Here is a 25,622-nt window from a genome sequence, read left to right as displayed (position 1 = left end):
TTGCATTTGGGGTATTCTAGACAAACTGTATTTCGTATGTTTCATTGCAAAGCCTGTAAGATGATCATTCTTCTCACAGAGTTAATGATTTTAAATTTACACTGTGACTAGATATCTGCATCCCTTAAATACTTTAAATTCACTACATCACCCTGTGATGCTAAGTAGTTAACACAGTGATTATTCCAATAAAGGTTTGCTGTATATGTCCGTGCCCCCTAGCCACAAGCTACATCTGAGTTGTAATTGCTATTTAAATGCCACTGTTTCTTGCATGACATAAAACATTATGGAGTACCAACAGACCATCAACATTCAGGTTTCTAAGCAGGCTGTGAAATTCAAAGGTCACTAATTTAACCAATATGATATTTCCCGTGTGCTTCATGCATTTTTGCTTATATCGTTGCTGGCTTATTAGAGCTTGAATTAAATGAAAAATTGTGGTTGGGACTATGTTAATATCAAGTAAATGTGAGCAATATGTTAAATGAGCAAAAATGTTAAGCTCTAATTCCTGGGACAGGATTTGAGGACTTGACATGCAGTACTTTGTCTTTTCTTTAACCTTTTGAAGTGTTGTGATTTGAAATTTGGATCATATTAAATCATGTAAACATATCAACAAAAGTAGCCTGTCTGAGCAACCCTTTTTATACTCATGATATAAAGTGAAGTAGAACTCCTGCATAACTATATTCCAGTCTGACTTCCCTCCCCCTCAAAATGTTTGCAGTTCAAAGTTGGTCTGGAACCACTCTGCTGGGAAGGGATTATGCTTCTTTTTATGATCTGCAGGACCAATTAAATCCTTTGGACAGGTTTTATACAGTGATAAACAGAAGAGTAGCATAATCATACATGTCATCTGAGCGTCATGGAGTTGAATTTGTTTATAACACAATGACTCTGATTTGTTTGTTCTCTGTATTGGAAACATGCTCCATAATGAAATCCAAATGGTATATGGCAGTAAAATATACAACAGGCAGTAAAATACATTGAATTGATTCTCACATTTCTTTCTCTGTGTCTATTTTTTCAGAACTTTGACATCTACAAGGAGACGGCTGAACAGTTCAACCAAGCCGCTACCAAAGCTGAGACTCACATCCGGTAAACACTATGAATTAGCATTATAATATTGTCTGTGGAAAGAACCATTCAATATCCTCATTACATTGTTACTTCCTTACTTCTTTTTATATTTGAATTGAATCTAAAGCTTTTTCGTGAGTGAATCTGTTAATCATCTGTCAGTTGAGGTTTAGATTTGGACATTGTATTCCATTTTAGAAAGAAACTCTCAACTTGGGGGATCACAAAGAGAAACCAGCTCAAGAGTTGTCAGAAAGCAGATGTGGTCTGATAGTGGAGTGTGAAGGCTATTTGCGGTGTTAGTAACACCACACATCCTGACGACTACAACAGTTTTGCACGCATCATGTTTAGACTGGGCGATAATTTTTTATTATCACATTCCTTTCCTCTATTGTGTTGTGACAAATTCTCAAATTATTATGTCAGGATTCACAGTTTTCTTTTATAGATAAATTGTGTGTTGAATCATTTTGAAATGTGTCACAACAAGAGAGTCAAAATACTTAAGAATATACATGTTTTAAAAAGCAGGATTCAGGCGTACTGCATCGCAATATAACTTTTGAAAACATTTGACTCATCATTTTGAGTTTTGTGAAGTCATTTTGTCAGATCGTACAAATTCCAAAACAATGCCAGTAATTGTTGCACATAATTCTGCAATAATTACTGAGATTGTACTTAAGTCTACCAAACCTGACCTCTCAGAGACAAGTATAGTATATTTAAGTCATCCTTATAACAGTTTACTGTACTAAGTTTACCTTGTTTTTCACATCTCTTCTGAGAATATGATTCCGCCTAAAGGATACAGTAATCATATCCAACACTTTGGCATTTCTTACATTTTTACTTTTCTTGTTACAGTTTAAACCTCTCTGTCTTGCTTTACTATTCTGTGGAAAATGTGTTCAACCCCTCGGACAGACACACACAGGCTTGATTACCACCAGACCTGTCTGGGAAGGGTTACTAAGCTGTGTCTGAGGCGATGGGCCTGCTTGTAGAAGCAGTGGTGCTCCTGTGGGAAAGCAGAGTTCAGACCTCACCTGTTTTTTTTGTTGTTTGTTTTTTTTTTTTTAAAAAACCATGTCAGATTTATTCAGCACTGATTTGTCAACACACTGGCAGGTCTTTATTCCCCATTCTCTCAGCCTTATTCAGAAAGATATTCATATTCCTTTTGTTTGTTTTTTTATTATCCATGTTCTGGTGTCTTACTGTTCACCATGCTAAACTACCACAATGGTACAACTGCTAAACTTACAATTAAACATTGACAAAACAGAAATGATAAAACCATAATGTAGTATTTGTCTTCTGATGCCAGCAGCATCCAAGTCTCAGAAGAAAACGGTGAATGTGAGGAATAGAAAAATGAGAAATCTCCCTGCTGAACAATAATCATACATTTAAAAGAAAATGTCTTCTACTATTTGCAGTGGGTTCTGTGTCTTATAAACAGATATTAAGCATGTATTCTGAGAGCTTTCCATGGGATACTAAAAGTAAATATTTGGCTTAAATCATTAATGGGTTGGTTGGTCAGTAAAGAATATGTCATGCAAAGTAAAAATATTAGACATAGCTTTAGGCAGTAGTACAGTGTCGTACCTTCGACTATAGTGCATTTCTCGGAACAGGTAGGCGCTTACTCTTTTTGCCACCTTTATACTGTATGATGGGCAGTGACCCCATTGACGACACTGCCATCTTCATACAACTGGTCTATTGAATTCAACAGCGTACAATCCAAGTAAAAAATTTGTCCAAAAGATTATGTTAGCAATGATTTGCTTTTGTCCATAACTGCACGGAAGAGGTTAGAAGATCACTTCGACACAAGGTTGCCGAAGGAATAGCATTTAGTCCCTCCACAATGCGTTGCTATTATTTTTTCAGTGCGTGCACACAGACTTTGAGACCATTTTCCCCTTTCTATCTCTGCCACACATACAGACACACTTTGTATTCGGGAAGCCATGTGCTTGTCGTGTTTTGTCAGCATTTGGGCAGTGTTTCATTGTGCCATGGCCACGCTGTCATTTCACACTACACTGACCACCCAGTAATTATTCTATTTACCCACTGCTGGGGGGGGGGGGGGTCGGAACAACCGAACATGTTATGTAGCTACAATGTGTCTTTCTTCTGTCTCTGTGGCTCAGTCCTCTCAGTCTCAATCTCATTGTCTCAGTTTCCTAATTCTAAAATTGTCTTTCCTTCCTGCTATCCTCTTCTGTCTTATTCTTTGTATGCCTTCCTGAGTAGTTTTGATTTTATTGGTTGTACTGTTGTAGCTTACCTGGAGATGGTCCTGGACTGCTACTTATAGATTTAAATGACATACAAATGTTACACAACTAATAAGCAGAGCAAGTTGCCATGTGGGGTGTTCACTACACACTACAAAATAAACACGAAATAAAGAAATAAGGACTGTCAATAGATCACAGATAGAGATAAATTGTGATTGATCATTAATGTTAATTAATGTTAATGCACAATTAACACAATTTGTTTGCACATTTTCTCATCTGTTGTACCTTAGAAAGGAATATTTTTTAACATTTTCTTTACTCTAATCAACATGGGAATGGAGGAATAGGCTTGTTCTCTGCAATGTATGCAGCCTTGGTCAGTTCCTGATTTCCCATTCTAAAGTGAGGCAAAAGTCGGGTTAAAAGCCCTAAAAGAAAATGGTCAGGGCTCTTATTGGTGGAGAAAAAGTCATGTGGTTCTTCTGGTTACGGTCAAGATCTTCACCCTGAGGACGCCTGTAAGGATAATTTGTGAATGAGGATGTGGTATATGTTATTTATCCACAGTGTGTTTACACTTTGATAAAAAGCAACCACGGTTAGCTAGTAGAAATAGTATAGGAAAACCATATAGCTCAATAACCCCATTTTGAGAGACTGAGCAGGAATGTTAATCCAGATTAGTCTGGGGCCCCATTATAACTTGTTTATTGACAGAGTTTCTAGTCCCATTTGAGTTATTTCCTAGCTGTGATTGCAGGACTGTCCCCAAATAGTTTTAGTGCATACGTTTAAAATAAAAGCTGCCTCTCACACTTGAGATGAGTACTTTGTTGAAAGCAGGGAAACAAGATGGAAGCCCTCTGGGATATTGCCTCTTTTCCTACACTGGACACACTCTAAAACATTATCCATGTGTGGAGACATGAGTGGTAAAATGTTATCTAGTATAATTTTCTACTTGCCTTGCCCAACTACATGAGGTATTTAGAGAAGTTCATCCATTAGCCTTGCCTTGGGGTATCTGACAACCCATATTCCCCAAAAATACCTCACTGAAGAGACCCACGACATTGCAGCTGAGCTTACCTTAAGATCTAAAAATCCATTAATCCTCTTAAAAAACCTTGTTACCCACAAAGTGTTAGCAAAAACACAGCCAATGTGAACCTCAGGTTGATGTCTGTTTGAGGATTCACCAAAAAGTAACTGATGACAGTTGTTTCCTGGGGGTGTGTTTTATCTAGTCTATCGTGTATGGCTGTCTACTGTGGGAAGCATGTCCAATTAGTGAAAGAGACATGCAGCTTACTGTAAAGATCTCTGTGCCCTCCAAAATAGCAGACTGCTGGTCATTACTAGAGACAGGACCTGGCTGCAATGTGGACCAACAAAGATTTACCATTAATACTGAAGGGCTGCAGTCACTTACACACCGTGCCCCTTTGACTGCCTCTCAAGAGTACACCAAGAAACACACACACCCTCCATCCAACCTGCCAGATTTACTGATCTGTTCAGTTAGTTAGGTGAGAGATTAAACTCGTCTGTTCTCTCAGCACTTATCATTCCAACCACAAGTTTAATAGTTGTCATTTTCATCAAGTCATTGCCTTGAGGTTTGCAAACCATCTTGTCCTAACCAGGGCCCAGACCAGGTCACTTCTAAATTGTATTGGTTTAATCAGGGTTTGTAGGGTCCTGTTGTATTTCTGTAGGTATCAAATATGTGCATTAATATGTTTAACTCTAATGATAGACTTAATGATCTAATTTTTCCCAATGATGGGGCAGTGATTGCTATCATTGTAAACAACGAGTCAGCAGCCAACTGTGACTGATATTGTAAGATGACATTAATGATGCTGGACTTTGGGAGATGCAGTACTCCTTCTACTCTTCTTTCCATCAAGGGAGATATAAAGGAGATGGCACAGCAGTACTAATACCTTGAAGCTTGGACGGCAAACTGGATTTGACAAGAAACTCTGTATCTCTCTATAAGAAGGGCTAGAATTATATCTCTTTCCTGCAGTTTCCCCTCCTTCCATGTAAGTCCTGCAGATGTTTTAAGATTCTGTGGTGACCGGTGCCATTTTTTACGAGGTGATCTACTGTGGCAAAAGCCCAACTGTAGACAACACCAAAAGACTCAAGCAAACTTGTAGAGAAGGTCATTTGTACAAGAGTCAAGTTGCATTATCATATTGGGGTGGAGGGTTTTGTTAAAACTCATTTCCCACATGGACAACATCTCCCACACTCTATACAATGTTTCGCTTAGCCTGAGGAACTGATGATAAAAAAGACTACCAATGGAAGGTGATAGTAACCCCATATCACTCCCAACTCAAGTGAGTTGTCCAACCGCAAGTTTTCCTGATGGAAAAGTTATCAGTGTTGAGATGTCACACACAAACACACATGCGCATGTGCCTCTTATCTTGTTCCTGCATGTCACCTGTTTTAATGAAACACTGTCCTTATCCCCTCCCATCTCTCTCTCCTTGTATTCCCACCAAGTCAGCTTGGTGAGGATCGTTCAGGCTAACACAGTGCGAATTTTTATCCTTCAGTCCTATCTCCCTTCAACATTTCATCTGTCAGCATATGAAGACGCAGGCGGAGTTCTGTCTGTCTTCAGTCCATGGCTTGTGGTTGTTCTTGATTGTTTTTCCCATTTGAGATAGAGACTTCGTATTTGGTAGAGTTGAGATAAAATGTCTAAGTTGTTGGTTGTTGTGTGGTGGGTGCTTAGGATCTAAGTGTGCTGCATCACTTTGTAGGAACAGTGTTTAAGTGTTTATTATTACTGCAAGAATAATCACAGATACTGAATTACACTAGTCCTCGGACACTTTACGGGCTTTATGATCCAAATCTTAAATCCAGATTTTATGTAAAAGTGCTATTTCTGCCAGCTGAAATATAATGCTGTGAGTGTTATCCTTATGACAGATTCATAAAAGCTTTACAAAGCCTGTAACAATACAAGATGCATGCTCTGTCATTCCGTTTGATCTCACCCAAGCCATGAAATCTTTGATCCTCTCTTCTGTTCCTCTCCGCTCTGCGTAATATTAAAAACCAAAAGTACAATGCCATGACTGCTACTTTAAAGGAACCCAAATCCTTGTCATCATACATTAATAACCATTCGCACCACACACACACCCCAACACAAAAAACACCATCTTAGACAGAGCATAATAAAATGCTACGCCCTTACGATCTTTTCTTTTTCTTCATATTGCTTTATTCCCCAATGTCATGCTTTGCAGCAATGCAGAACTTGAGCTCTCTTCATAAAAACCACACACTGCCAAGGTGAGACAAAAAATAATGAGAAACTTTAACGATTTGAGCCTAATCTTTCTACCTCAACTCTGCACATATTTATGCAAAACCTCACAGGCAGAAAGCAATTGGAGTGTTGTTTTGCTTCTTTTCCATACGAATGTTAGCAATCAAACTAGCTGGGGCGCTAATGTTTTTCTAATAAGAGCTCACCTTTAATTTCAGTCAAACGAGGCAGTTGCTGCAGATTAGCAGAGGCAATTTTCTGCTTCAGATTCCATTATTAAAACACTCCTGCTATCAGAAAGTTTCTTGTTGAATGGGAAAAAAAAGAATGAGTTTTTTTCTTCTTGAGTTTGGATTAATACCTTGAGGCTATTGTTGCTGTTATCTCCAGTTCTAAGGGAGTAATTCAGAATGCGAACCAGCTGTCAGAGCGCAATGTCAAATATCAACCAGTCATACAATTTTAATGATGCGACTGAAACTCTTGACAACTGATTTCAACACAACAGCACCATCTTCATTTTCTGTGCAACAATACAAATTCTAAAGGGCTTACAACTCCTCTTCTTTTAGGTTTACACAGCCCTTTTAATTTGAATGAGAGTCATTCAGCCATAAATCCTATATATTGTATCTTAAGGCTCTTAACTATTAATAGTAACTCAGGCTAACGCGTCCGTGAGTGCATCCAGCTCAAACTAAGTTTGTCCACATCTGCTAGGTAATTAAATAAGTCATTTAAGCACCTTGTCAGCATCCTAATTAAATGAATGATGTCCAAACATCACGCAAACATTTAACTAGCAGTCAGCTACCTCCAGAGCACCAAGAGGTGTGGCACCACATGATATAGCAGAGGTAAAATTCATATTGTGATGGTTGCCATGGGCTACTGTTTGTCCATGCAAGCTGCAAGGGTTATTTGTCATTTAATACATCACTGTCACATTCTCACTCTTTCTGTCTCTCCCTCTCTTTTGCTCAGGTTGCATTCACTTCTCTTTTCATGAATATTCTCTCCGCCAGTGATTTATTTAATCCTGTCGCTCTATCCTCCACTGCACACGCAGGCGCACACAGCCACACATGCTAAGACTACACAATACACACAACACACGCACAAACAGTGCAGATATTTCACCTACACTTGTGTGTATGCGCGTGTGTGCACAGTTTATCTCATGCACAGACACATGCAGTGTATTTACAAAACGCAGCTCACACACACACACACACGCACGCACCCACACACACACACTGCTTTATTGTGTGTATTTCTCAGCGAAGGCACGGACTACTGAGCTCATTCATATGTGAAGGATGCATGATTCCGTAATTGCTTTCTGGGATGGCATGAGGATAGCACAGTGCATGTGCGTGTGCAAGAGTCTGTGGCTGCCTGAGAGTGCGCTTGTGTATGTGCACGTGCATGGTTGTGTAAGTGGATGTCAAGTGGTCCACTTCCCTAAATAAAATGGCATGTCCCATCATGTCATCGTGTCACATCGTCTTTTGATATGATGGAACATGTGCCTCCTTATCAAACTGAACACTTAATTCCTTCTCTTTCTCTTCTTCTGTGGTTTTTTTTTATTTATTTTGCAGCCTGAAATATTATTGTGGGGTAGCATGAAATTAATTTAATTCATTGATGTGGTGACAACTGGCACATTCTGATTTTTGCTAAGGTCTGCAGAAGGTCTTGTCTAGAGTCACAGTGAGGTTCGCTTTAGCAACACTTTGTCTGGAAACAATAATGCCAATAACCTTTTGAAATTAAAAATGTTATTATCTTCTGTTTTGCTGTATTCTGTTCTCTAAAATGCACTGAGCAGAAAGTCCTTTCATAAATAAAACAAATGGAAAAACTGACGTTATAAAGACAAACAGGCGCATACAGTAGTGTAGTGATATAGTACAATACCAGTAATGCATTCACTGAATATGTGTTATGTGTTGTGCTGAGTGAACACCAAAAGCCAGATAAGCATGGGGGTCCAGGTTTTACATTCTGGCCAGTATGGGCTTCATGTGTGTACGTGTGTACATATCTGTCTCCCAGTCCTTTCAGTTGCAAGTTCTGTCACAACAACAGGTAAATTACGAAGAGCAACAGAGCACTCAAGGATTACCCTCTTGTAGGATTAGTATTCACTACTTGTATGTGTGTTTGTGCATGTGTGTATGTGCCTATTTGCATTTGAGGGTGTGGATGTGATTGTTTGCTTTTCTCTACACACATGTACTGAATGTGCGAGTCAGATAAAAAGAAAAGGGAAAGTTTGACTTTGCTTCCTAAGCTCCTTTGTTGATGCATGATTCATCTCTCTCTACAGGCTGCACCTTAAAGCCTTTGAAACTATCTTAGCCTCTTCAACTGCAACTAAAACGAACTACAAACAAGTTTTTATTTTCTTTTGCCCATAATAAGATTTATTGATGCAAAACCAGTTACTGCTGCTGATGGTGGAGTTTCAATTATGTCCAATACTTACTTCCTTGGATCTTGTGTGTGGTTTAAATTTCTATTTGGCAGTCACAGTTGCGATTAGGAACGGTTTTGCTAGTTAGTTTTGTCATTATTTTATTCAGTGTCTCGGGATAAAATTAATGCTGCTGAATTTGCCAATAACATTTGATAACCAGGCAAGGTCTCGTATAAACATGAAGTGTGTAAATAAAAAGTAATTATAACCTGTGGTAATGAGGAAGTGTTTATCTTTGGGGAGGTCTTTTCAAATCATTAAGAGAAATTTACAGTAACTTCAATACAGTGAAATACTGTTAGCTCTAAAGCTTACATTATCCTAAAGAATTTTAATTTTTTTTATTAGAAATCGTGTCAATTACTTTAAACTGAAATACTATTTGGGATATAATAATAATCAATATACCAATGAGGCATAACATTATAACAACTGACAGGTGAAGTACATAACATTGACCATCTTGTGACAATTCAGTGTTCCGCTAGGAAACTTTTGGACCTGGTTTTGTCTCTCTGTGACACAGCATCTGTTTAGTTTATGTCAAAACAGAAAAACTGTAGCAAGACAAGAGACAGGACAAGCTCTTTGAAATCCGCGTGGTGAATTGTCAGAAATGTACAACATGGTCATTGTAGCCAAGAGATTTTAGCATGTACAGTAACTGGAGATATATCCCGTCACACTGAGCTTTCTTTCAATGCTCTTTTTCTAGGCCGCGCCACACTGAACCTTTGTGCACTGAGCTGCAGGACCGAGTGTTCCAATGCTACAGAGAAAATCCACAGCAGACCCTGCACTGCTCCAGTCTGGCCAAACAGTACATGGCCTGTGTCCATCAGGCAAAGAAGGTAAGAGAGGGGTGCATGTGTCCTTGTCAGCTTTTGGGTGTGATATTTGTGTGAGGGTTTGTTTATGTCACTAAATTAGACTTTTATATGTGTGAATGTTTGTGTGTGAAAGGTGATATTATGCTATTTTCAATTTTCCACTTCAATAGTTTATTTCTTCCACCATTATCACTCCTTCCCTTCACATTGCCTTTGAGTGACACACTTGGCCAATGTATTCAGAGGCGCACGTCTTCTTTAACGGCACAGTTTTTAAATGTGCTTCCAATTTTTTACAAAGCAGATGTAAGGATAGTCTGGGATAAGTCAGACCTGGAAGAAGCTTGACAGTGACAGTGGAACAAAAGGGCAAAGAGACAAATAATCCTCTTCTGAGGATTGTAATCTACACGTTGGTTACTTTGACACTTCAGATAGGAAGCTTAATCAATGAGACACGCTTATTGAGCGGATTTATAAGTCACCAGGCGTGCACTTTGTTTTGGAACTTTCTGATAGGAAGATTACACCATTATTAGTGTATTAAAATCGGTTTTGGCATTCAGCGCTTTGAAATGCATTCTGCTTGCTGCTGATGCTTTTGCAAATAACGTTCAGACCCTACGCTTATCTACAAAGTGCTTATTTTACCCAATTTCTCCATCAAAAAAACAATAATGAATGGGGCAATTTGCACATTATTATCATGACAAAATGCACTGATACGGCTCCAAAGTAGATAAAAGGCACAAAACAACAATTGGTGAATTTGGCAGTTTAAACGGTCGATAAAAGCAAGGCAAGGGCTCACAATAAAAGCAATCAGTCTTTCTAAACTGGTTCAAAAGATCCATTTGCCAGAGGGATGGTGCTCTTTGGGATAAAAACTGTGTATACGTGTTTGTACATAAGTCAATTTTTTGTGACCATGTTATATAAATTCAGATTTGAAGTGTTTACGTTTTAAAGTATAAAATAGTACTGCAGAGTAGAGGCAAGCTTTTCCTCTTGTTTAAGGCACTTATTTAACTAGGATTCAATCAGGAATATGTTTGGCATATGGATAAGAGTGAAAGCATGAAATACTAGAATTAATTAAAAGCTTTGATGTGCACTGAACAGTGTTGAACCGGCTTAGACCCTGCACTGTCCTCTGAAGAGAAATTCTTCAATGGATTTATGACTGACGGTCATAAATCCATTGTCATAGTAGTTTAGATGCCAAATATTACGCCGCTATATGCTGACGAAAGAATTACAGTGTGAATTATTTTATAGATCTCTTTGTAACATTGCAAGTCAAAAGACTGAATTACATGTTAAACAAATCCCAGAATCTGTCTACCTCAAGTTCATATAATACTAAGATGCTCTTTTTTAAGCACTTCAAATGTTTGCTTTCTTGCTTTCGGATGAAAAACAATCTCCATCCAAGACATTTTATCGCTGACATCTCCTCTGTCTAACCTTTCTTTATGGGTATAATCTGACTGAGATGAAATCTTTTGTTGAAAGAGTAGCCTGCATCACTCCTTTGAAGCTGGTGGTTTTCAGGCTGACCTTTAAGACTTCTTAAGAGCTGTATCCCAATCTCACACTTAAAAAGATATATAAATGTTCCTAGATTTAAGATATTAATGTGTAAAAGTAAAAGATCTTATATTTAATTGTGACATTAAACTATCTCCATACAATATTCTGTGTTATGTTAAATCCCCTTTACTGTATTTCTCACTTGTCCACCCAATCTTGTGTATTATGTGCTTATCCTTGTATCTTTCATACAGCTGTCACTATTGATCCATCCCTTTCCTTTCAGGCCATTTCACACACTACAGTATCTTCCACTACCTTTCACTGAACACTTTGTCAGATTAACCAGTACACTAGTTCTAGACTGCAGTTCTGGCCATTGTGCTCTCTTAGTTTGACTGTGTATGCTCAGACTCCTCACTCTCACACATTTTTAGCAAACATAGACACAGCATATTCGTACAGGCAAATAATCACCAATTTAAACCAGCATGTGAACTTCATGAGGTGATTCTAATATACTTCTGTAGTTTTAGACATGAGATCTCTTCCCCAGTGGTCCTGTCAGACTTTCAGACCTATAAAACCAATACACACATATGTGTCATCCGCCTGCTGTCTCTGCTCTCACTCCCGCCTCTGCTTCTGTCTCTGTAAAGGAAAAAAAAAAAACAGTAGCGTAGATTGAGCAGGATCGTGTATAGCACACTGATTAATGAAGAAGCCACAGAGAAAAAGGAGTTTTAATCAAGTCCAGGGATTTTCCCCAGGGACATACAGGGGAGATGAAGGAGACATGCAGACTGAAAGACTTGAGGTAAAGATACTAAATTAAGTGATAGGGACAGGTACATGCATGCTGGTGCTCTATAAACATATGACCAGTGGGAAGATACATACTGTACTTTGGCTCACTACCTTGGCCTGCTTTTCACCACTGACAGCAGTTACAGCAGCACTGAGACACAGCCCATGGCCCAACTGCTGCAATTTGCAATGCAAACTTTACTCCTTCTCAGAATCTCAAGTTAGTCAAATATAAAGACTCAGTGCATATATCTGTCTCCATTCATTGTGATTAAATGTCCACAAATCTGTTTTATTAATCGTAGTCAAAACCGTTACTTATAACTCTAGTACCTACCTGAAGATTATTACATTTTCAAATTCTCAAGTATTAAAGTTGCGCGCACTTTGATACAGTACATACAAGTTCTAATTGCTAATTCAGCATACCTTAAATTAGGGATGTCCCGATCAGGTTTTTTTGCCCCCGAGTCCGAGTCCGAGTCATTTGATTTTGAGTATCTGCCGATACCGAGTCCCGATCCGATACTTCTACAGTACATTAAAAAAAATGAAGAACAGCGAAGAAACAGATCCAGGATATCCCTGATTTTTTATTTTATCCTTCTATGATATCAACAATCGCGAAATTTCTTTCATCAACTTTAAAATATCTCCACACCGCAGACATATTCGCGCCACTAGCTTGAAGTTGCTGCCGTGTTCTGCTTCCTTTACAGCACGCAGCAAAGTGACGTCATGCCGCATACGTTGTTTCTGTGTGGAGTTGAGACGGTCTGACTCTGTACCACCACATAACAGCAAATACTAAGCTGTTATTTTTCCCATTTGTTTTGAAATATTATAGATCTGATAAAAAAAATAATGAGAATAAATATATATATATATATATATATATATATTCGATCCCTGATCGGGATGTAACGTCCGATTCCGATCGAGTCTGAAACCACGTGATCGGCCCCGATTTCCGATCACGTGATCGGATCGGGACATCCCTACCTTAAATGGTGTCAGTTTGCCAAAACCATACTCTTCTCTACATAGTTGTAGCCCACAGCACAAAGGAGTTTGCACATCAAGTCATGTTTACACTAGGGGTGGGACTTTAATGTCTTAATTACGATTAATTAATTACAAAAAAAATAACGCATTAAAAAAATTAACGCATTTAATCGCAGTTTGTATTCCAAACAATGCGGAACGTTTGTTAGTGCAAGATTTCCTGGTACACCAATTACACTGATGCACACGTCAGGGCTCGGCTAACGGCTACCAAAACGGAGGAATCGGATGAAAGCACATTGCTAGGACTGATGGAAGGTACCACCGAAGCATAGACATATATACACAGACGCCTCATTGAGCGGGTTGGTCCGTTGTTGCGATACGTCAACGTCGCCGCCATATTGGGGGAGGCAGCTCTGTCCCACAAACCAATACGAGTCAATGGAGTGAACTTTATTAAGCGTCTTCTACAAAGTGCTGTAAGTTAATGCCTCTCATTTACATGTTCACACACGAACGTATATATTGAGGAAACCGATAGGAACCAAAAACAACGTCTGTAACATTAACTACTCAGAATGTTACAGACGTTGTTTTTAGTTCCTATCGGTTTCCTCAATATATCCGTTCGTGTGTGAATGTGTAAATGCTTATAGTGCTTTGTAGAAGGCGCTTAATAAAGTTCATTCCATTGACTCGTATTGGTTCGTCCGAGTACAGACAAGACATGTTGGCAGCCCAAACAGTTTTTTTTTGTTTGTTTGTTTTGTTTTTTAACCATTTAAAACCATTTCTTTTTCCACTGTTTTGAATTGAAGTGCAATTAAATGCATTTTTCCAGACATCAAAAGAGCTTGAGTTTACAATATTCACGTCTGTGTCTATTATTTGATTCAGTCATCCACTAATATCCCTTTAAATTGAAAAATTTTGCTTTTTGGAGCAAATATTGTTATGCGATTAAAATGCGATTAATCGAGATTAATTAATTACAAAGCCTCTAATTAATTAGATTAATTGTTTTAATCGAGTCCCACCCCTAGTTTACACACAAGTCTTTGTTCAGGTTCAGTTGAATTTGGAAAACGATGGTCTAGTTCTTAATGTGTAGTTCCAGTATTGCGAGCGATGCCAAACAGGAACATCAGCGCCTTGAAGCAGACCCGGAAACGATTAGGATAAATTCAGAAACTGTCTTATTAACAGATTAATTCACTGTTTTCTCAATGTCATCTCAGGAATACATAGACCTTAAGTTTTCTTTTTCTACGTTCAAGAAATGAGAGAACTATAAAAGCATCCTCTCTACTCACTGACAAACCAGTGATCAGATCACAGATTTAAAAATGCATACAGTAAATATATACTTAACACACTCTGTGTCATGATTATTTTTCTTATAGAAGCAAGATAGTTATCAGCTATCCTTTGATGTAATAATTTTATCAGTGCTGAAAGCAGGTGGGAGGCAGGTGGTAGTGTGGCATGTGCTGTAATCTACGATGTGAAAAAAAACTTTTTTTAAGACCTCTGCCTAATGCTGACTTAAACTGTAAGTTCAGATGGCACCCAAATGACTGGGTAAAATCGGTGAGAGAGATGAGTAGGGCTGCCACCAAGGGCTCCCTATCAGTCTTCTTTAATGAAAACAAATGAGTGGGCAATCTCAAGACCCCTCTGGACACGCGGGAGCTGTCCAGTCTGCCTGTCTATAAATGGATCTTACAGAGCCAGCAGCTTGGTAGAGCTGAACTCTTGGACAAGACTTTCACGAGGAAAAGTTTCGGGATTTCAGGAAGGAAGAGGAAGCAAAATGCACTGCAGATTTAGTCATGAGAGTGAGAGAGCACTGGATCATATTTTATTATGAAATATAATGTTCTATATTCCCTGGAAATCTTTTGTTAAGGCGGTATAGCTTCCACTGAATGAGGTACCTGTGTGGTGGAGCAGGTTTTATTTATTTAATCTTTTCTGGTAATTACATTAACACACACTCTTCTGCAATATGTTGCATGTGCAGGGGGAAACATAATTTTGATTTGCTGCATCTAGAACAACCCTGGCAGGCAGTCCATGTCCTTTATAATTATGGTATTTGAAAAGTCTCTGCTACACTGAAGGACATCAGTAATGCACCATACATTCCACAAATTTTGAGATCCACTAGTTGGACTAGGATGTCATTTTTATTTAAACCAACAAGACAAATAAACTGGCTGTTCTTGCTCAGATAAAACAGCTAGAAGAGACATACATTTTGGCTTCAGTCATTTTTCAGCTTTGTGCGATAATATAAGACTATTCAATAGACAGCAAAGCTTTTAGCCTGTTGAAAACCTCCCGGCAGCTGAAAAGCTCTGTTCTTTTGTTATCTGTGTCTGCTTGTAAGGACTTTCTAAAGCAGATGCATTCTTCTCTGTGATTAAAGAGAGAAAGCAGTATTTTTCTGACAAATTAATCTTTGCCTGAAGTTGATACTGTATGCTTCACACTTCTCTTGAACATAGTTATCTTTCTCTTTTGTGTCTCTTTCTGTGCGCTGAGTTCAGCCCGTATTGAAAACCATGTATCTCCCTCACAGATTGGTGCTGTTTTTTTGCTTTCTCTCTACTAAAGTAAATTGTTTTAACATAACAACACCCCTGTACACCAGCAGTAGGCTCATATTGTTTTGTCAGTGGTCAGTTCTGTCACCGAGCTAAGATGGTCTTATGTGACTTTCTAAGTTTATTCATGTAGGCTCTGCCATATATATCTGTTACTCTCTGTCAGCCTGTCTGTGTTTGTCAATCAATCTGCAAATGCAGCCACCCGCCTGCTTATCTGTCTTTTTTTCTGCCAGAGTCTTGATCTGAACATCACTGCAGTATCTATCTCACTTTTTCCGTCTCCCTCTTGAAGTCCACCCAACTCGCTATCTGCAGTGGCACAGCCTTCCTTATATGTCACTCAGAAGTCTTTTTATGTTTTATGATTCATGCATGCGCACACATACACATTTTTCACACATTCTGCCATCCACTAAAGACAGTTGGTTGAGGATATGGCCTTTCACCTACTCTCAGCTATCACTCTGCTGTCACATTCTCTGCTTGGGCCATTGTCATGCATATGGGACCTTATGGGTGTGTGTGTGTGTGTGTGAGGGATGTAGGGTAAATGTCAGTTCACCAATGCCCTACGTTATCATAAAGCATTGTTGGTTTATCTCTCTTTGGTGCAATGTTAGACAGTATCTTATATATTGTCATTACTTTATGTGGTCATTTTTAATGGAAGTTGTTTTACTTGAGCATTTGTGTGTGTGTTTGCATGAGTCTGTGAGTTAACACGTCACCTTCTCATCATCTGTTCACTCATCAACTTACTTCTCACTGAAACAAAACACAGCTGCCCTCAAAGTCATATTCAAGAGCAAACGTTTGTCAAACCACCTCTTAGAGTAAGTGTCACCCTTCCTCCTCCACAATACTCCAAGACTCCAGAGCTGACCATGTGCTGAATGCTAATGCTACTGCTGTGCTATTCAATGCCATCAGCAGGGGCTAACAGAATCAGAGCACCACACTTTCCACTGTATCCCACGTACTTAACCCACTTGAACCCGTCAGTCTCCTGACCATGGTATTTGTCTACTCTGCTGTGTGAGTGTGTGTGATTGTGTGCTGGCCTCTGAGATGCCTACTGAAGTGCCTCTCCATTTCTGCCTTGATTACTCAGGCTTGCGGAGCATTGGTTTAGCAAAAAAAAAGTGTTCAACAGGTGCATACTGATGGTGCTGTTTTAAAGGCAATCAGAAATCGGTCCCTCTATGGCTTTTAAAAAGTGCAGTTGAACGAAACTATAGACTAAATATAGATTCAATCACTGTCCTGACACTGTGGGCCTCACGCATGTAGTGGTTCTTACTCTAACAAAAGGATGAATATAAGAAAATCCTACGTGGGACTCATGAAAAATGGGCAGACAGACAATTTTATTCTTACCACCTGTAACAGCACATGTTGATGAATTGGGTTTTATTTAAAACTGGACACAAGGCTCTTTGCAATTGGCTCAAGAAAATACCCCATATAAGGGCAGCGGACTCAAGTGCCGTGCGCAAACCAAAAGCTACATATGAACAATTTAGTTTGAACCTACATGTCCACAAGCAAGCCTATATGAAAAAATAAGCTATGTATTAGTGGAGCATTTACTACTTAGTCAGTGTTTTAAAACGTAACGTTTTTGAGCATCTTTATTAATATTTCACTGCACAAAATGTGAATACTGGTGTAAGTGTGGTCTAGGGAACTCTTAAATTTTGCTCTTACCTAAGAAAGAAAGCTAAATGTACAAAACTATAGATGAATGTGGTGAAAGTTCTTAAATCGTAGGTATGAGGCCCAGTGTTTGCAGCTGTGGCTGGTGTGGTTATTCATTATCACTTTTAACGGAGTTAGACTTTGAAAGAACAGCAATGAAAACAAGATTTACATGTTAGTAGTTTATTAGCCCAGCGTTAGCATTTATTCAAGAAAATAGTGTTACTGCGTAAATGTGTCTGTAAATGTGACAGAAGGAGTTTGGAGTGTGTAGGTCTGCAGATGGATCCTATCGCCTTCAAGCTGCGGTGTTTGCTTTTTTCTCAACTCTATCAGTTGCGTTATGTTACCATTTACAGTGTGTGTGTCCATATCTGTGCATCTTGTGTATCTATGTAGCATCACCCTCCCCCCTTTTCCTAACATTTCAGATGACATTTTCCGCACCAGCCACTTTTAACCACAAATTTTTTTTCAAGGAGCTGTACGTTTTCTAAATGTAGTGCCAACAGCATTTTAAGCACCCCTCGGACTGCATTCAGCCCTAACAAAATGTTTAGACCTCTATTGCCCATGAAAAAGGACTGAATGGCTTTAGTAATGGCAGACTGTTTACGCTTTGCCATTTCCCAGTCGTCCTGCTACAGCAAATTCCATCAAATCAAGACGTTTCATTCAGACCTGTTCAGTTTGTCCAGGTGAAGAGGTTGATCGATAGGAAGTGGATAAATTCTGCCATTTCCAGCTAAAAAAGAGAAAAAAGGGGATGAGTCTTTGTAGCAGGGATGAAAAGGGAGTGTGCCTGTCAGTAGAGGAATGGATGGAGACTGATGAAAGTCAGGAAAACTGGGAAGAAAGGCTTAGGAGTGGCTGTCAGTGAGGAAGGGTTAATCAAATACTGAGAGATACACTGGGAATGAGTGGATGATGGCAGGAATGCAAAGAGAGTGAATAAAGAGAAGAGCTTCTGTCAGTGGGAGGGATGGCACTGAGTATTGAAGTAGGAAGAAAGAAAGAAAGAAGAGTGTCACTCTGTCATTCACTTTTGAAATAGTTAGAAAGAAAATACAGACACAATAGATACATACTTTAAATGTGTAAAATAGAAACCATATGAGAAACTAAGAAATATGTATGTTTGTGTGTATCAGTAGTAGCAGGTGGTGAACCCCACTGTGAGCCTCGGCCTGCCTGCTAGCTCTAATCTGATAATACAGCCGCTCTATTCAGTGCCAGTCTGCTCCTTCACACTAACGCACACTGGAGTACTTTAAAATGCACACAGACGCAGTCAGTTCTGTCTACTGTTATATACCTGTTATTAATACCTTTTTTATAGAATACTAGCATGCCTCCTACACTAATGATAGCCCTCCTTGATTGCTACTAAAGCAGTTACATATACCTGCGTGCAAATATTGTATTCTTATACTCCATATTTCAGACTCTCTCTTTCTTTACCTCCTTCCATTCAACCTCTCTTTCGCATACATCATCTCCAAGGCGACCACCCCGTGGAAGCACATAAAGATTAGCAGTTCTCTCTCACGTCCCTCCCCATCCAGCCGCCAACATTCGCTCCCTGCGCACTCTCTCAAATCTATATAACTCTTCATCAGCATCACCAAACATCTCATCCATGCTGCCACACTCCACTGACCGTCTTCATCAACATGTGATTGATTCCCTTCTGCCAGGTTTGAGCTACCACACGTCTCATTCCGTTTGGTAAAGATAAGGTGGTGGGGTAAACTGTGACAAAGGAGACTATGAAGATATGAGGACTGAGGTTTACTCTGTGTCAACACATTTTCAAAGTATCAGAGGGCTCGTTGTATTCCTTAATGATCTTAAATGAAAAGGCATGGATTATGCATTCTACGCTTGGCCTGCTGACCTTGAAGCTTTGATTATTTGCTCTGAGCGAAATTGTACAAAACTTTTTAAAAGTTGAGATGAAAGATTGTGTGTTGCTTTAAACACACAACAAATATCAAAATATAAAACCAAATTCTCAACATCCAACATGTTATAGTTATATACATACAGTCGCTCTGCTGCTCTGGTCAGCTACAAACCTTTATTTAAAAATGTATTAATTATTTTATAATGCTTGTTAGGTTGATTGGTGATTCTACATTGGCCACAGATGTGCATGCGAGTGTGAATTGTTGTTTGTCTCTTTGTGTTAGCTCTGTGATAGACTGGCAGTCCGCCCAGTCACAGCCCTGTGACCCTCTCGAGGACAAGTGGTTACAGAAAATGAATGAATGAATGAATGATTACTTTATCTTAAAAGCACGACTTCTTTCATTCAACAAATTTCATTGTTGACTGTATATGATATACACAAATTAGTAGCACCATGCAAGGTGGTGTAGTCGATATATTACAATAAAAGATCTCTCCATTGATTAATCCATGGAGAATTATCATTTATAAATTTTCATCTTTATAGAAGTTGCATGTCATTGTTTGCCTTTCATTCACAGCATAGTTCTGGGCTACTAAAGGCAGCTGTTTTCTGCTGAAAAATAACACATGTAAAAAACCCATTCTACACCACCTTTCAAGCAGAAAAAGGTAGAGCCAGGTATTTCCCTCATGGGTTAGCGGAGACCACAGTGGAAAACCAAAAACATAGTGAGTATTGGACTTAAATTCACCAGGTGGAAGGAAACACAACAACACATGGAAAATAACGTTGCTCAGCAAACTTGCATAAATACAGCTTCTTTCTAAAGAAATTCAATCGTAACAACTTAAAAGGGGATGAATGTTTATATAACTAGTTTCTGCCGCCTCCCTTAAAGTCAGTTATTGCAAGCCTGTGTATGTAACCAACGAGGCAGCTAACTGACTTCCTCGATTGACTAATTGACTGTCTGGCTGTCACCCTGACTGCGTAATCAGTGAATGTCTGTGTGTTTATAAAGCAGTCATAGCCACGGCCACTGTGAGCATCTGATTGACAGTCCTGCCTGGCAACTGTCTCCGTCCCTCCTGAGAGAGGTGGAGAACTGAGGGCTGTTAGCACTGAGCAGAGAAGACAGTTATTGATTTTCTACTTGTCTATTATTTTTGTTTTTCACAGAGAAAAGAGTGTGCGTGTGCACGTGTGTGTGCATGTATGTGTGTGCTTGTGAAGGTCTCTTTATATTTGCTGCAGATTTTTCACGTGTGTCGAGCTATGTGTATGTTGCCCATTAGCTTATAGCCGTGGAAGTGTGAACGATCGTAGCACGCTGTTGCTTCCACGTTGCTGTTGAAAGTTGATTCCCAGCCAACGAACACAGCAATCTATCTACTCCTCACACTGCTTACTAATTGGATGGAGACTGGCAGGTGGAAGGAAACATCTGTTTGTGTGTCTGTATGCAGTGTGTATTGTTGTGTGTGTTAAATCTAACCTGAACAGACACTTTTCCAGTGATAATGAAGTGAAGTTATTGTCAACTTTGTACTTTTGCAGTGCAAAATTAGTCAAGATGTGAATAGATTGGGAAAGAATTTGAACAAATCTTATGCTTGACCTGACAATAAAATTAAAATGTGACGCTGACATTGTCCAACATTGCTACAACAAATCAGCCACCGATCATTATTAGTCAATAATTCACCTAAATAATTTGGGCACGCAGTCTCTGCATCGGCCGATCAGAAAAGTCAATCAGATGACGAATCGGTGATCAGCTGAAGAAATGCCGATTGAAACACCCTTAATTATTACAGTACCCTTGTTGAGCGTATGACTTTTTGGCACTGCAGTAGTATTAGAATGTACTAGTTTTAGCTTGATGTACTTAATAAATTGTCCGCTGAGTGCATGTGTTACATTTAGAGCAGACCTTGAGCTTGGATTTTTGGCTGCCCTCCCTGCCCAAGGTGATGTGCATGAAAAGCTTTTCCTGTCTTTAAATTATCTAAGTGTGGATGGCGGAAGTCCAAATTTGGACCTGGGGCACCAAATTGAACTGTGTGTACTGTGGGGGGTGCCAGGGGTCAGTTTGAAATTCAGGAACTACTTCATACACTATGCATAAGGCATAATGTTCCATCACAGTGCTGTGTATGTGTGTGGCAATACTAACACCCCTGTCGCCACGTACTTACACACACACCCACCCACCCACCCACCCATACACGTACGCACACACGCACACACGCACACACACGTGCATACAAATCAGTGTGTGCCCAAACTCCTTCAAATATAAACAGATACTTGCACACTTATAGTGAGTTTTCACGCACGTGCACACTGTCCCCCTTTATATCTCAGGACGTGAGTAGAACAGTAAAGCTAAATCCCCTTGTCACATTTGCCGCTCATCTCCAATTCAAAGGCACAGGCTGCGATGCCCTCGGATGCACTTGGCAAGTGAACAGCTAACCTGCCCGCCAGCATATCTGCCTGCCAGCCGAGCACAGAGGTAGTTAGCATGCCAACTAGCCCACCCAGCAGCCGCAAGCTAATGCTTCACTAACCCTGTGTTGCCCTATGTCTCTTCCTATGACTGTGTGTTTGTATGTGTACTGACACAAGAGGAGGTTAGTTGTATAGTTGCTATTATAAGGAGGCTTTCTACAACATAATCAGCTATGAGTGTTTCAACCTAAAGACAATACTTAGTGTTATCTCTTTTTAAAGCCCTGCAAGTTCACTTGATTTAGCAGCTTGATACAAAAAAATATGCCAGGCTGCTCCAGAGGAGATATTTTTTATCTCTCCTATTAATCTGTGCAGGTTTATGCCAAAATGAGACATCGGCAAGGAATTAGCAATTAAGCAATTAATTATAGTTGGCATCTATGAAGTGAAATAACTGGACCATCTTCTAAAACGTTTTTTTTGTTGTTGTTTTATATGGATTTTTTTTTGTGTGTGTGTTTTGGAAACTTCACCATCTGGAATGATACTCCAGTGAAAAACCAATCCAAGTTGTCCACTAATCAGAACAATCTGTTCTCGTCACTTTGATTGCATTGCTTTGTGTTTTTGTTCTCATTTTGATGACAAGTAATAGTCAATACAAACAGCCTTGTCTCACAGACGAACTATAATGAAACACTTGTTTTGTGTTTTAGGTATTGTGGTTTGACATTTAACATCTTTGTAAACACCCAAGTTCAGATTGAGTGCTTTAATCATTCCTTCCAGCCACAGTTGATGTGCACCAGATTCAAGAAGACGGGCAAACAAGCAGTACAAAGTTGACTCGCTGGCCTAAAACGAGGATCATAACATCATTGCTAATCAGTTTAAAGACCCCTATCCAATAGATTTGTCTGGAGTGTGTGCCGTGGCCTTGTAGCTCGCAGATTAAAATCATAACTAATCCATAACATATGTAGTGAATTGACACAGTAACGTGACCACCACAGTTTCTCTCTGCTCCTCTAAAATCTTGTGTGTCGCGATAGATTGAATAAAACAGGACTGCTTCCTCTCCAACTACGCCACTTTCTCTCTCACTAAATGTATAGTCCACAGTCTTCTGCCTTGTCTGTGCTGTAACTTCAGAGCTTGATGCTATGGCAACAGTGCACTGATAAGCGAACCAAAAGTAGTTTTAAACTTTTTTCAAGGTAAAATTAAGAAATAGAAAAAGGCCACCTGAAAATGTATTTTCTAAGGCACACAGGTTTGCCTTGAGTGTATGTCTGCTGCACAAACACACTGCTTCAGACTGCCCCTGCAGTTGCTACGATTCACTAGATCTCCAATGTGTTTCTGTTATGTCATCTAGGCAAATTGAAATAATAGAAACACCTTCATTCAGTCCAGCTTAACAGCACCAACATGTTTACCAACATTAAAAACATTACTACCACCATTTCTTACACAATTTCAACATAAACTTGATACCATAACGTTCATGAAGCTCTGGTTTAGTGTAGGACTGTTATGATAGCAGGGGAGCTGTGGAGTATTGGTTAGAGAAGCAGCTTTGGGACTAAAGGGTCACAGGTTTGCATCCCCCCCACATCCATGTCTGAAGTGCCTTGAGCAAGCACCCAACGCCCAAACTGCTCCCTGGCTGCTGCACAGGTGGCAGTCCACTGCTCCAAATGTACTCACTGCCGTGCAGAGAATCTACTTGTGTCGGATCAATGCAATAAAATTTTTGTTTTTTTATTATTAGAATGCATTCCTTTTCTCTAGTATACATAATGAACTGGCAAATGGGTATATTTTTCCATCCCTGTTGAGATGGATGAATAATAATAATTAAATGAGTACAGGTTTTGAGCTAGTTGTAGTCTTGTCATCTCAAATTATGTTGCATTATTTTTTTAAAGATGGTTACTGACAAATGAGTTATATCAAAGATCATCTACTGCAGTCAGAGAAAGAGACAGCTTTGAATGTATCATGTACGCTAATACTAGCTTAAATGTAAGCTTGTGTGCCCTGAGCTGCAAACTGACAGAGAAGTGCTTTAAGTTAAGTTTCAGAAAAGTAGGAGAAATTCCCAGTGACATCTTGATATTTAGACAGGATATTTTGATTTTTGGCTGCTGTATTTATGTGTGAGGGACTGGATTTCCCATAATGCATCCTAGCTTCTGTAGGTTTCTCCTTGGGTTCTTGTAAATGTAAATTTATAATATGACAGCTTCTCTTCTCTTCTACCCTCCCCTTCTCCCCCTCCTGTTTTCCAGACTCCTCTGACGAATCACGGCTGAAAAACGCGAAGAAAACAGGAGCAAGTGGAGAAGAAGAGAAGGAGAGAGCATGTCAGATCCGCTTGTTTTGTTTGCCTCCCTCTGTCCTTCTCCTATCCATCCAGCCATTTATTTAGCCACCACTATTACTGAATAACACCGTCCTCTTTCTCATTCACTATCCTTCTTGGTTTTTGAGTGTGTTATCTTGACTTGTCACTCCAGAGTGTACGATGTGTTGATTTATTGTCAAGTTGTGCCAGCACACCCCTGCCGTCGCTGAAATAAATCCCAGTGATCCAGTGGTGATGAGACTGCAGGTTGTGTGTCTTTGTGTCTTGTGTGTGCGAGCAGTGTGGTGGTGGATGGCTGTCTCTTGTCACGGCTTGCTAATAATGCTTCCACTACTGAAAATGGGGTCGTGTGCACCCTTCTGACAATGCTGTGCAGGCCCAGGGGCTTGATTGTGTGCCGTGCCCATGGTTTCATTAAGCGAAAGAACGGAAAGGAGAGTGAAGGAAATGAGGGATAAATGAAGTGGGGCACGGATGAATAGTGAAGTGTGCATTGATTAATATGTGCGTGTATGTGTGTCTGTTTCCCATGTTTTTTTTTGTTTTTTTTTTCAGTATACTGAACCCGCATGCGTGCGTGTCATTACATATAGGTGCTTGCATGAATGCGTGCATATGAGTAACACACTGGACAGGGTGCATATTGTCCCCGCTAGCTGTGTTTCCATGGTGACAGCAGGAGTTCATGCTAGCGGCAAGGTGTGGAGGAACCTTCCAGATAACCCTGAAGGTCAGCACACAGAGCTACAGCTCACAGCACTACTCTGTACTCACACACTTAACCCGCTTCCTTCGCGTGTGTGTGTGTGTTTGTGTGTGTCTGAAAGAGAGGGACTCAGTCAAGACGCATTTCCACTTATATGGACATGGTTGGCCACCCTCGGAATGACAGAGGCTTGTTATCGCACACATACATTATACACACAAAATACACACAGCAGACACACACACACCGAATATTAATGGACTTACAATGTTCCGACGCGCTTGTTCCCGAATATAAGTCCACATTCGCACAAGTGGCAGTCGATGTGAACATAGTGGAGTGTGTTTGTTAATGATGGCTGTGAGGAGTGATCTATTGATCACAGTTTGACTCCCACTTGCCATCGATCACAACATAACATCCACTGTGCCGCTGACCAATCCATACACTATGAGCTCTGTTATAGAAATCTAGTAAAATGGAAGTGAAATAGTGAGACCAATTGGTTCTGGCATGTATGCGTCTGTCAGTCCG

General features: G+C 39.7%; 1 protein-coding gene across 1 annotated transcript in view; it reads left to right on the top strand.

Moving 5' to 3' along the window:
- The window catches only part of chchd6b (coiled-coil-helix-coiled-coil-helix domain containing 6b), a 49,588-nt gene extending 24,961 nt beyond the window's left edge, over positions 1-24,627 (top strand). Inside the window, exons 6-8 of the mRNA XM_084543383.1 lie at positions 1,046-1,116; positions 9,867-10,002; positions 24,306-24,627. Of these exons, the coding sequence (XP_084399509.1) occupies positions 1,046-1,116; positions 9,867-10,002; positions 24,306-24,329 (231 nt within the window). The 3' untranslated portion in view covers positions 24,330-24,627. The remainder of the gene's footprint in view (positions 1-1,045; positions 1,117-9,866; positions 10,003-24,305) is intronic.
- The last annotated feature ends 995 nt before the right edge of the window (positions 24,628-25,622 follow it).

This window comes from Chelon labrosus (genome assembly GCF_963514085.1).
Source record: "Chelon labrosus genome assembly, chromosome: 4".
Classification (NCBI taxonomy): domain Eukaryota; kingdom Metazoa; phylum Chordata; class Actinopteri; order Mugiliformes; family Mugilidae; genus Chelon; species Chelon labrosus.
The sequence above is the reverse complement of the archived record's forward strand: the minus strand, read 5'-3'. Positions and strand labels throughout refer to the sequence as shown.